Consider the following 12,493-nt stretch of genomic DNA (forward strand, 5'->3'; position numbering starts at 1 on the left):
AAACGAACGTGAAAATGAATTTGTTAGATGAAATTGTGTTTAATTACAGTGCTAGGTACCAGGCCACACCTGAAATCAAGTGCATCGGTGCTACTGAGCAACATATCAAATCTACACAGAGATCATTCATTCCATTTTGTTTCCAATGCAGTTTGTTCCAACACAGCTTTTGCTTAATCCAGATCAGTTTATCCAAAACAGAGTATAGGCTATAATTAGTTTTGTGTTATCACTTAAAAGTAACAAAAACTGTTCTTAAACATTTTGGCTTCAAGAAAAGACAGCTTGTGAATTTACTGACTATTTCCAATTATGAACTTCTTCAGTTTCCAAAGCTCTATCACCATTTATCTCAAACTCTTCCACAGATCAAGCCAAATCCTTTTAAATTTCAAAATACAAAAGATATGAATTATGCTTTTATAAAAATGTAAAAAGCTAGTCAAAATTACATATTTAGATATTTAATCTTTGAAGAATGGGGTATAGCAGCAGGAACTTAAATATAATAAGAACTATCAACAATAAATACAAGAAATTAGTGCAAAGTTTGCAATAGAAGGATTCTTGAGTACAATGAGAATATAAAGAGACATTCTAATTTGTACAAAAACAGTCCCAGCTCTGTATACAATCTTCTATAAATACAACCACATAAGATGAAATGCCTATTTGCAAATAATAGTTATTAAAAAGTGTGCTTTACTGGGTTTTTCACTCTTCTGTTGGCAGATGTAGTTTGCAGGAAACCTGTAAAGACAGATTTCCAAAATTAGATATATTAACTCCTTCAGGAATAGTGTCTTAAATTTCAGTGAACAGGTGCAGCACACTTTATTCCCAAGCCAAGCATTATTAAAACTCTAGGCATTGCAACAAATCCATTGCAGTTAGCAATTTGTGTGTAACAATGTGGTAGATTAAAAAAAAAAAGTTCATCACAAATATTAAAACAGCAGTTTACCTATAGTGGAGCATGAAATTGGCTGTGCATTGCTATTGCCTGTTGAAGTTTTTCTTCTTTGGCTCGTCTACAGTGGCAGAGCTGGAAAACAAGAGACAGGAGAGTCAATTCTGAAAGGAATTTTGCACAACATGTCCTGCAGATTCTCTTTAATGACTTAGCTACTGTATAGGCTCTTTAAGAAGGGAAAGACCTGTGAGCCTCCCTTCCAAACTCAAGGCTGAACAACTGTGTATACTGATAACATTGTTCCATCCACAATTGCATACGTTAAAAACATTTCCTTTATTATGAAATGCATTTATCAGGTACCTTTAAAGAAAGGTGCATTATACAGTAAGTTGCACTCATCACTGCACGAGCACTGATTTTGAACCTGCAACTTACTTGGAGATAGCCATCAAAAGACTTAATTGGTTTAAGAACTTTAATAACTTCACCATTATGTTATTCATTATAACATGTCACGCTATACTAACTTCCAAATATAAAATTTTTGTTCCCTGTATCTACAGACAATACAGGGAAAACTGGCACAAAAATACCTGCAACAGCACAGGCAGGGGTCTAGTGGAGAAGATCTTTTCATTCCTGCCTTAAATTTATTGCATCCAGAACGCTGATTCTATTTTAAATACACTGAAAGTTTTTGGAGCTTGCTAAAGCACCCTCTGAATTATAGCACTGCTCAAAATCTGTCTTAATTTATTACCTATATTCTGTATATCTCTCAGATTAGAATGACTTGTATTTTATATACCGTTCTCTTTTCCATGAAGCTACTAAGAAAGTCATCTATTTCTGTTTTGCCTTCCAAGAAGTCTTCTGCAATAGTGTCAGATTCCTCTTCAGCTTCATGAGCAGCTACTTTAAGTCTGGCTTGCAGAGCGCTTGGACTGCAACTCTAAGAAAATAAAAACTTCTATTAATGCTGCACTGCCCATCTAAATCCACATTTCCAAGGAGAAAAAAAGATAGATGGCTATACAAATATGGGATACGTGAATAATACAGAATCACAGAATCAGAGGGGCTAGAATGGACCTCTAGCTATCATCTAGCCCAACCCCCATGCAAAACAGGCTCCCTAGACCAGGTTGCACAGGTAGGTGTCCAGGCTAGATCTTGATCACTTCCAGAGAAGGAGACTCCACAACCTCTCTGGGCAGCATGTTCCAGTGCTCCATCACCCTTACCATGAAGAAGATCTTACACATATTTGTGTGGAACTTCCTATGCTTCAATTTGTGGCCATTTCTCCTTGTCCTATCACTGCACGATGCTGCAAGAGTTTGGTCTTGTCCCTTTGCCTCCCACACCTAAAGACATTGATCAGATCCCCTCTCAGTCTCCTTTTCTCAAGGCTGAACAGACCCAGGTCACTCAGTCTTTCCTCATAAGAGAGGTGCTCCAGGTTCTTTATCATCTTTGTGGCCATATGTTTTACTACAAGAAAGTCTAAGTGACCAAATGAATCTCTAAGAAACAGCACTGCATGGAATTCAATGCCAGAAGCCAGTTCAACAGCATATGCAACACGTTGCACAAAGTAAAGCATACGCAGCAAAGCACAGAATTTAAGTTTCTACGGCAATAGTTTTAATCATTTCAATCAGGTACGGCTTTACAAGTTTGCTAGGTTAAATGGGTACAATTAAACCCTTCTTTATAAATAATTTTACTCTTAAAACTCTATGCCACAGTACTTAAGAGCAGCCCTAAAGGCTCATCATACGCCCTTCCAACTTTGTTTCTACAGTACTGTAAGAAAAACAGCAGTGCAATTTTAACATTATTTTGCTCTCAAACTGGTTGGAACTTCATACCACTTTATTTCATCTCTAATGTGAATCTTATTATTTCACATAAAATTAGAATCTAATCAGAATATTCTGTTCAGATAAAGATACAAATCAAAACTTAAGTTCAGTGAAGCATTCTTAAGATAAAGAGATTATACCTCACTAAGTTCATGCTGTCTTTGCATCTTTTTTTCAAAGGCTGCTTTCATCTGTGTGAGTTGCTCATACTGAAAGAAAGAAGAAAGAATGTTTTCCCCCGAAAAAGAAAAATATTACAACTAATTTCTGAAAAACATTTTACTGTTCACTTACTTTATCCAACACTGTCTGTCTTTTTGCCTCTAGACTGGGCTCCAGCAACAAATTTTTTTCTGTAAAATAAAGTTGCTATTATTATTATTATTTTAAAGGATTCAGTTCTCAGAATGCAGAAACATATTCTTTTTTTTTTTTTTTTGACATCTTACTTGCCAGCTCTTCAATGCTTTTCACTAACTCATCTCTATCAGTAATGACTTGCTTCAGTTGTGGTAGATTCACAAACTGTTCCAGCAACACCTCCTCTTTCTCATTCATATTGGTCAGCTCTGATATACTACATTCAAACAGAAAGAAAACATATCCGAAGTTAAAAATAAGCATTACACGAAGAGTCTTTCATTTCTGTCAAAAGACAAAAGTTTGAGGAATTCACCAGGAACTTTACAGATACAGCACGCTTAGCCACAGCTTCTTACCCTTTTCTCGTGGATTGTGAGCTCTATTATGCAGCAGTGTGCTTAAAAACCTCTGTGTTTAGATGTATCCCACATTTTAAGCCTTACTTCAAAGCAGTTTTAATGCTACTGTGGCAGACTGACCTTGGCTGCTTTGGCACCTGGCAGCCAACTGCCCCTCGCTCTGTTCCTTAGCAGAATGCGGGGAAAAAATAAGATGGAAAAGTGCATGGCTTGAGACAGACAAAGGGAAACTACCTGCTGATTTCTGTCACAGGCCAAACAGACTCAACATGGAAAAAATATTTTAATGCCAATTGAGTTAGGTGCTGAGAAACAAAGATAAAAACTTGCTCCTAGGCTCAATATCACTCTTATTCCCAACTCACCCCCCCACCTCCCCCATTACCGCAAGGGAAATGTGGGTTGCAGTCAGTCCTTAACACAATGCTCAGCAGCTCCCTCCTCAACTCTTCCCTCTGCTCTAGTGTATGTCCTCTCCATGGGCTGCAGCTCATGGCAGGAGAGCCTGCTGATGTGGGCTCTCTGCAGCAGCAGTCTCTTTCAGGGCATATCTACCTGCTCCAGCATAGGGTCCTCCATAGACTGCTTTGACATGGTTCTCTGCAGGTAAATATTTGCTCCACAGTCCCTCCCACACTCCTCCTTTTCTTGAACTTGCTGTTCTCAGGACTCACACTTTCCCCACCTATTGCCACCCCCCACTCTGCTGCTTTTACAACTCTTCATTGCTTTTACAACTCTTTGCTTTTTCTTAAAGATGTTTTCATAGAGCTGCAATCAGCTCTGCTGATCAGCTCAGCTGTCCTGCAGGAAGTTAGCTGCTCAGCCTGGCACAGTGGCAGAACATGACCCTTTCTCACAGAGACCCCCAGTGCAGCACCCATGTATCAAAGCCTTGCCACCTCTACCCAATAAAGCTACTTAGTGTAACTGCATTACCGTTCATGACTTTTAAATACATTTATATTGCTAAGAAATCCTAACACTTCAACTACACCCCTCTCATACCCTGTACAAACTTTATTTTACATATTACAGATGCTGCTAAAAGTTATAACTGACTTAGCTAAATTTAACACGAGCTCTTCAGAAGGTGTCCAGGGAAACTAACAAACAAACAGAAGTTTTCATTGCCAAGGCCTTTTCCTTTTTGAAAGGACACTAACAATAACATTGATAATAACAGCATAAATAAGCAAGGCCAGAAAATGAATAAACTGACTTCTTAAAACTTCTGGAATTCGTAATTAATGAGTATTGTATCCAATCCCAGATAACAGATTCAGAAGACTGTCTCACTACAAATGAGGGAGTTGCTGGGAACACTAATTGACACAATTTTTGAAACACGATAAAATATATTTTGATGAAAATATTTGCATAATAAGTATATGAATTGAATTATTCAGATATGGAGGTGATTCGCCCTGGGACAGTTGGCAACTAACCACTTGGATTTACCTAATCTAACCCTGCTGCATACAGTGAGCTGCTCACAAAGTAGTCCATTGTTTACCTTTTGCTACTGCCCAACCACTTAAGAGAATGTTATTTCTGAACTAATTTCAAGTCCATTTCCCTGTCACTTTTCTATTTAGAAATTTCCTCCTACTATTTTAGCAGCAATTAAATCACTAGTGAACATCTGAAGACAGTAGAATATCGATAGTTAGGAAAGCAGAAGCAAATGCTCTTTTTTCTGGTGTTGAATCCTGAAGTATTGTTCCCATTCAGAAAACCTTAAAATAGAAGCCTGTCTAAATACAAGGCTGGCTCACTTTCTCACTGTACAATTTTGGTAACTGGTTGTTTGGTAACAACAATTACTACAAAGACATTTCTGTGATATATTCAGAATTATGACCAAAATCACACACAGCAGTAATTGCCTTTTAATGACTATGGAAAAATTATTTACCTCAGTTCCAGAAGTTCTGGAAAGGTATCAGGAATATCAGGCATCTTGTATGTAAATCCGTTCTGGCCGACCTAAATGGAAGATAAGAAATGATTAGCAGGTTTTTGAAGAGTGATTTGTTGGTAGATAACCTGATTAATCCAAAAATGGAGGTGAATGTTCACCAGCAACAAGTAAAATAGGAAAAGTAATAAGCAACTGTAATTCTGTCTCCAAACACAGAAAGTCTCAACTCAATTATCACAACAAAATACAAAGGAATGTCTGAGATGGCATGTCAAAAAAAGGTCAATTTTGGAGGGAAAAAAAAAAACCACTGCATTTTGCTAAGTCATTAATTTCATAGGAGTCAAATAACTGAAGAAACACACAAGAGGAGTATAGCTTGGGGAACTGAAAACAGAGAAAAGAAACTGACATTCTGATTTCCTGCATGTCCTTCCCTCCTACCCCTCATAAAAAGTTTACAAAGGAGGAAAAAAAAAAAAATAATCTGTCTTCAGAGGCCAAAATTCTAATTTCTACAAAACTGGAATTGTGGCTTCCAAGATGAGAGAAGCTTTGCTTCTAAAGACAGAGTTTTATTCTTGTGATGAGTAGAAGACTGAACATTTGTCTATGAAGTTCCTTTTTGGAAGGCACTCAAAAAAATTCCTCCAGATTGCAGGAGTTTGAGGAGTGTGCAAGTTCAGACATTCAGACCCACAAAGAGACGCTATTTGAAGCAGAAAAATGAGAAACTCTTCACGTTCTACACATGAAGGCTCGACACGGCGCACTTTTCTCACCAGACAGCCTTTGGGCAGGAAATCCTGTGTAGAAAAGCACCTCATTTTCTGTACCTAGATTAACAGTCACAGCTGCTGGGGAGAGCGCAGCTCAAAAACTACATTAGCATCATTCCAGGTCACTGAAACTCAAAAACATGTTTGGCTGAAGCCAAATTGAAGTTTGTTCTTAAAAAAACCTTCATCACAACCAGAATTAGTTTCATTTGCCAAGCACCAGCAAAACAATTATTTGAGTTTTATTCAATGCTATGTATGCCTTTCAGTGGATTTGCACACAGTGTCTGATGGCTTAAGCAGTAAATCTCAATACACAGACCTGAAGCACTATTTCTGCTGTTGGAACAGGTAGTGGCAGATCAGCAATCAAGCCATAAGAGGGAGCAGCAGGCTTTTCTGTAGTGTAACTTGAAGAAACTGATTCAGAAGCAGGCACGGGTGCCACTGTTCTATTTGTTTCTTGAGGCGGGTATGGAGGAAGAAACGGAAACCCCTGAGGAGCATATGGAGGCATTCCAGCTGGTTTGCTGTAAAGGCTAAAACCAACAAAAACCGTGGCCATCAGCAACCAGCTGCTTAGAACACTTTTCTTATCATTGGTGTTATAATTGCTAGACCACAGACAAGACACACCATTGAATTTTCAAGACCATAAACTTGGCATTTTCTGCTCATATTTACTTCTAACATAAAAAGGATATAGTTGTGCAACAAACACACAACTTTATTGAGCTATTTACTTGTAGAGCAAAAAAAAAACCAACACACATGCACTCTTAATTCTAATAAAACAACTATTTAAACACTTCTTAAAACATAAATTTAAATTATATATATATCTTAAAATCCTGAGAAACGCATGTGTCATTCGTTAGTTCTTGTTTACAAGGTAGAATTTAACAGCTTTGACAACACATTTGTAACCACTTTCCAATAACATTTTTTTTTTTTTTAAATTCAGAGCTGCAGCTTCACCTAATCCAAATATCACTGTGAGACATAAAAAGCACTGTGTACAGACAAGGCTGTAATGTCTCAGGCTCTGCACATTTAGTATGATTATTTAAAACTGTAGTTACACATGCGCAATGGAAAACAACTTCCAAGCCTGGAACATTATGAAAAATACAAAGAAGCAACACTCAGATGATGATGTAAAGCAAATTCAAGATTTTACCTACTGTAAATATTAGTGCATTTTCAAGAAAAGAGAAGCACATAAAGTTGCATGAGCATATAAATCCCATCAAGTCTACCGTTTGTTCTCAAAATACTTTATGTCATCAAGCACACACATCAGTTTGTGTAGATGCAGCAGATATGTGTCTCCCAGTAAATTTACCACAATATTCCTGCTCTCCTAATATTTGGTTTCACCTTTTTTAAACTAACTTAGTTATACAAGATTACATATCAGTATCTTTATAGACACTTACTATGGAAATGATGTTGAACTAGGAGCCAGGACTGGTGGATTTTTCCAAAACTCATCCAGTAAACTTTGAATAATTTTTCCAAGATCCGAGTGCATTGTAAACTAGTACGAAAGAAAAAATCATTACTAAAGCTAGATACAGAAGGAAAATTATTCCTGTAATCTAGCCGTTAAAAAATATGATGAGCATGAACATTTACCATGCCCACATGGCAGTTTCAGAATGCATTTCAGAAATGCATTGTCTGCTGTAAACTGCTTATGCACAACATCCAAATGCTTTAAGTAGCAAAGCCATTCAGAACAGAAACAGAAAGTTGAAAAACTTTTTTGCGTATTCCACTGTCAATAGAGAATCAATTAAGTACAAAGTTTCTGATGAACAATGAAAACTTAATTAACGAGCCCAAAAGATTTACGTAAGAGATCAAATGCATAATTAGTTGCACCATTCAGGAAATGTCACTCTAAACAAACAAAACTGGACCCCTCCCCCAACAATATCATTTTTGGTGTGGAGGGGAAAAGAAAAAAAAAAGAACAGCATATGAAAGTCCTGCTTATTAGGGCAAAACTTTGATATTCTTCTAAGAGGATTAGGGTTGAAAGAAGTAGGTAACAGAACAGTCTAAAAACATCTTTCTTACTAATTTGTGATTCACTATAGAGAAACATGAACTGTGCTATCAGCACTAACAAGAAGAGACAGGAACAGTCTAAGCTATCTTAATTTTAACTCTGTGGAATACTCAACTCATTAATAGCAGTAAGAACAGAATGAACAGTATACTGAACAGTACTGAATCTGTTTTCAAACCAAAAACATATGAGAAGGATGAACATCAGCATTAGTCTTTTTGAAAAAACCAAACCAACACAAGTACTGTCAATAATCTACCACGATGCACTAGAATTGCTATTAATATATGTGGAAATAAAAACTATACATACATTGTTTATTAGTGGACCAGTCACATATACTCCCTGCTTGTCCATTAGATGATGTCTCACAGGTGGGAAAACACTGATGACTGGTTTTTCCTGAGGAAACTGAGGTGGAAGCAAGCTGTAAATACAAGGATAATTGTTAATACATCCCATAAAGTGTGCTTCAAGAAGGCTTCTTATGCAAAGCAAAAGCACAGTAGTTCACATAACCATACTCTTCTATGAAAACCGTTATGGAGATACACCATGAAGTACAAGAGAAAATTATTCAGTTACAAAATCAGAATTCAGTAATGAAACTTCACAGAGATTAGAATACTACATTTTCATGGAACAGGAGAGCATTTACTGAGAAGAACTGTAGGAACAGTGATGCAATTATGTCCACTGACAAAGAAAAACCTATAATGTGTTGAGAATACTTTCATACAAATTGTATTACTCTAAAGTGAAGTACTCAGCATAACTTTGCAGGTAAGTCAGCAAAACTGCGGGGCTGAGTAATAAAAAAAAAACTTGAGAATTGAATGTTATCAACATTTACCAAAGCAGAAGCACCCCCTCACCACAAACAAATTCACAGGGTATATTACAACAAATCACTTTCAAACCATTATCCAGAAGCTTCACTGTGGTAAAAGCTGATACCACAAGTTGACATCGAATCAGTCAGTTACCATTTGCTTTCACCTGTCAGGGACTCAGAAATCCTCAGAGTTTTCCACTGCTCACCTTCAGTTAAAAATATGCAGATATCTTAGGAACTGAGCATAGCAAAATATAATTACTCTTTGACCTGAGCATCTGCATCATGGACAGAGCTAGTTTCAGTCAGACTACCAAGACTATGAGGGCAAACTGGGGCAATAGTTCCTGCAATTAGATATGAGATGGACCTACTTATGTTCCATTACTACTTTTGATGAGAAAATTATAATTTTTAAGACATGCATTTAGAGATATCCCACCTTACTTACATGTTAATATTAATTGTCAAGTTGTTTACAGTGAATGGCAGTCGATATTCCACATCTTTCTGAATTTCTGCAATGCTGTCAAAAAAGAAATTTTTAGTATCCAATTGATGTCCAGTATGACAGCCTTGGTACCTATTCTCTAAAAACAGGCAAAACCTGAGACATTTTCTATTTCGTTTGAAAGCTTTTTAAGAATAAAACTGAAAACACTGGAATAAGTTAATATGCTTTAGGATACTATAAAGAAATACTGAAGATTAAGGAAAAAACTTCAAACCTCAGCATTATCAGAAGCAGTACTAATACAGGCAGAGCAATGGCGATCTGTCAACACTCCCAACTTATTTTGCATCCCGTGCACAACAAGGTATTGCCACCTTCCCTACAAAGCAGTGTATAAAGCACAAATAACACTGGCTGCTTTCTTAATACGATAATAAATTATTTAATAGGTATATTTTTGTCTGCATACACCAAGTCCTGTGCACTTACACTGATATTTTCAAGAACTTTTACCTGGAGAAAAGCTACTTGCCAAAAATTGAAGGCCCTAATCCAGGGATAATCAAGAGACAGACTCCCTGAAACCATCAAGTGAAAAAACTTCTCAGAGAAACTTACGAAACTGAATTGAAATGTGCTCCTTCTGAGAAAATCTTTAAAGTCAGCTGCATTAGTAGAAAGGTGATTTCAACATTCAAAACACTCTATGATTTTACACATAGCAAGAGTGTTTTGAAAGATGGCATCCCAAAGAATGCAAGGAGAAGGAGATTTTGCTTGGATGCATAATTACCTGACAACGTAAACCTAGGCTGAGATCCTGCTTTAAAGAAGGGGCAGAAAATCAGCCTCATACAATCCCTCAGTCAAAACAAAGCTTTCAAGCAGACCACATCCTCTGCCACATATGTTTCCCGCCTTGAAATGGTTACTAATATACTCCTCTGACATAAGCTCCCATGCAAGCAGAGGGAACACAGCTAGGATTGGTAATAATCACAGCTGGGTGCTCCTTAAAAGCTTCTTTGCAGCCAATTTCAGAAATACCCCTGCATTCTCTACCAGATACAATCTTTACAAATCCCCCCCCCCCAAAAAAAAAAAAAAAACCCAACCACTATTATCTGCAAATCTATGTTATTACAGTGTTAGGCATGTTTCCTATCTATCCAAAGCATCATTTGCACATGTAATTTACAACTCTAGCTTTCTGAGCTTCAGGAATAAAGCAAGTAAGTTACAAATCCAGCTACACACCACATGTCCCCCAGCCTGACTTTATCCCTCTCCCAGGAAACTCAGTATCCACTCTCTCTCTCTCTGTGATAACTCATGATTTTTGAGGAAACCATCAGACATCAGAACCAAACAAACAAGAGTTGAAGGTTCTCCTCTGGTACACCATGCACAGGAATCATCATTCTTCCTTCTTAACTGAAGGATTCTCACTGTAATCTCTCACACATTCCTACCCTTAAGACACTGGTATGTCAGCACCTTAACAGCCAGACACAAGATTGTCTTGAGACGGGTATATAAATGTGCTCCCCTCACTTGCACAGCCTATAGGAACTGGGGATGGAGAGGAGAAGCAGGAGACAAAAAACAAATGACCTCATTGTGCTGAAACCTTCTACAAGCAAAGTCTTCAACCAATAAAGTGAATTGTTTCTTTCCTAAGTGGAAGTGGGCGCACATGAAAAACCACATTCTTAATTTTGGCTAATACAGCAAATACAAGAAAACTGTTGTTGTTTTTCTTGTTTGTTTTGTTTTTTAATAATAATAACTTTAGGTGAGCTTCTCTGTACTACAACAAAAAGAGCAGGAATATAGGACTCAGTAAGGCGGGCCCAACAAAAACATCTAGTTCAGTAAGGTGTTGCATACCCAAGAGAAAACTTCTTAGAGGAGTGAGCCACCTTTCCAAAATATTTGTGAAACTGGCTCTGAACACACTTCAGTTCAAGCAAACAGCAGCAATAAGCAATATTTTCATACTTGTGCTTCCCATGTGCTAACTCACAGTAGAGTTGTTTGCACCTAGTAAGTCTACAACCACAAGCAGTTGCTCTTTCACCCTTGGTATAAGCTGAACACAACACAACACATTCTCTTTCCTTTTTATAGATAGTTTTTGGAGATTGCTATCAAACCATTTCAGAGGGACCGGCTTCCTCAGAAGCTCGATGACTGCTTACATGGTCACTGAAATGGAGAGATCTGAAGCGTGGATATCTTTGCAAAACGAGACGAGCATAGTTAGCAGATCAAGAACACGTGAAACTGATTAGCAGTTCTGCCATCAGAAATTTCTCAGAACGAAGAAAGGTCTAGTGCTATAAAATTGTGGCTGTTGAACAGGAGAAAACCCTGCCTACATCTGCGGTGAGCATCCAGGGAAAACAAGCCTCTCGTACAGTCCGTTCTCAACGAAGAAAAGCCGTGCCTCCCAGCAGAGCAGCTCCCAAGGCCAGCAGGACTGCCGTGCCGCTGCTGCTTGAGCGACAGAACATTTACACCGGATGTTTCATCCTTCGCTTCCAACAAGCACGTTCCTCTAACCCGTTCCCAGGAAGCTCCCCCCGCCTCCCGGCCGCGTCCCGTAGAGCCGCTCCGCTCTCCCGCCCCGGGCAGGCCGAGGGCCGGCAGGACCCGTCAGGGCTTCACACAGACGGGTCCGATCTCGGCCCGAATCCAGCCCGGGGTCGGCGAGAGGGCCCTCCGGGGGCGAAGTCACGCCCAGGCCCAGACGGGGCGCCCGACCCGGCCGCGGCCACTCACGAGGCGTGCGCACCGCGCAGGGACTCAATCTGCCGCTGCTTCTGCTGCTGGAGACTGGTGAGGGCGGGCAGCGGCGCGGCGGACGAGGAGGCGCCGCCGCCCTTACCGAGAGGAAACAGCCAGTTCATGGCCGC

The 12,493-nt window shown here is 38.8% G+C and overlaps 1 protein-coding gene across 3 annotated transcripts; it reads right to left on the bottom strand.

Annotated features, from left to right (window-relative positions):
• Positions 1-964: 964 nt before the first annotated feature.
• Positions 965-12,487, bottom strand: VPS37A (VPS37A subunit of ESCRT-I; the record flags this gene model as incomplete). 3 transcript variants are annotated; one of them, XM_079534362.1, is made up of 11 exons in its annotated part: positions 965-1,045; positions 1,725-1,868; positions 2,925-2,975; positions 3,079-3,137; positions 3,234-3,361; positions 5,425-5,495; positions 6,532-6,748; positions 7,649-7,749; positions 8,599-8,713; positions 9,573-9,647; positions 12,360-12,487. In XM_079534362.1, the coding sequence occupies 11 exons, from the start codon at positions 12,485-12,487 to the stop codon at positions 965-967; spliced, it is 1,170 nt and encodes a 389-aa protein (XP_079390488.1). The 3 variants fall into 3 exon arrangements, with proteins under 3 accessions (XP_079390488.1, XP_079390487.1, XP_079390489.1); XM_079534361.1 differs by having other exon boundaries at positions 2,925-2,993; XM_079534363.1 differs by lacking the exon at positions 9,573-9,647 and having other exon boundaries at positions 2,925-2,993.
• Positions 12,488-12,493: the final 6 nt, after the last annotated feature.

Source organism: Tetrao urogallus, assembly GCF_951394365.1.
Source record: "Tetrao urogallus genome assembly, chromosome: 4".
NCBI classification, from domain to species: domain Eukaryota; kingdom Metazoa; phylum Chordata; class Aves; order Galliformes; family Phasianidae; genus Tetrao; species Tetrao urogallus.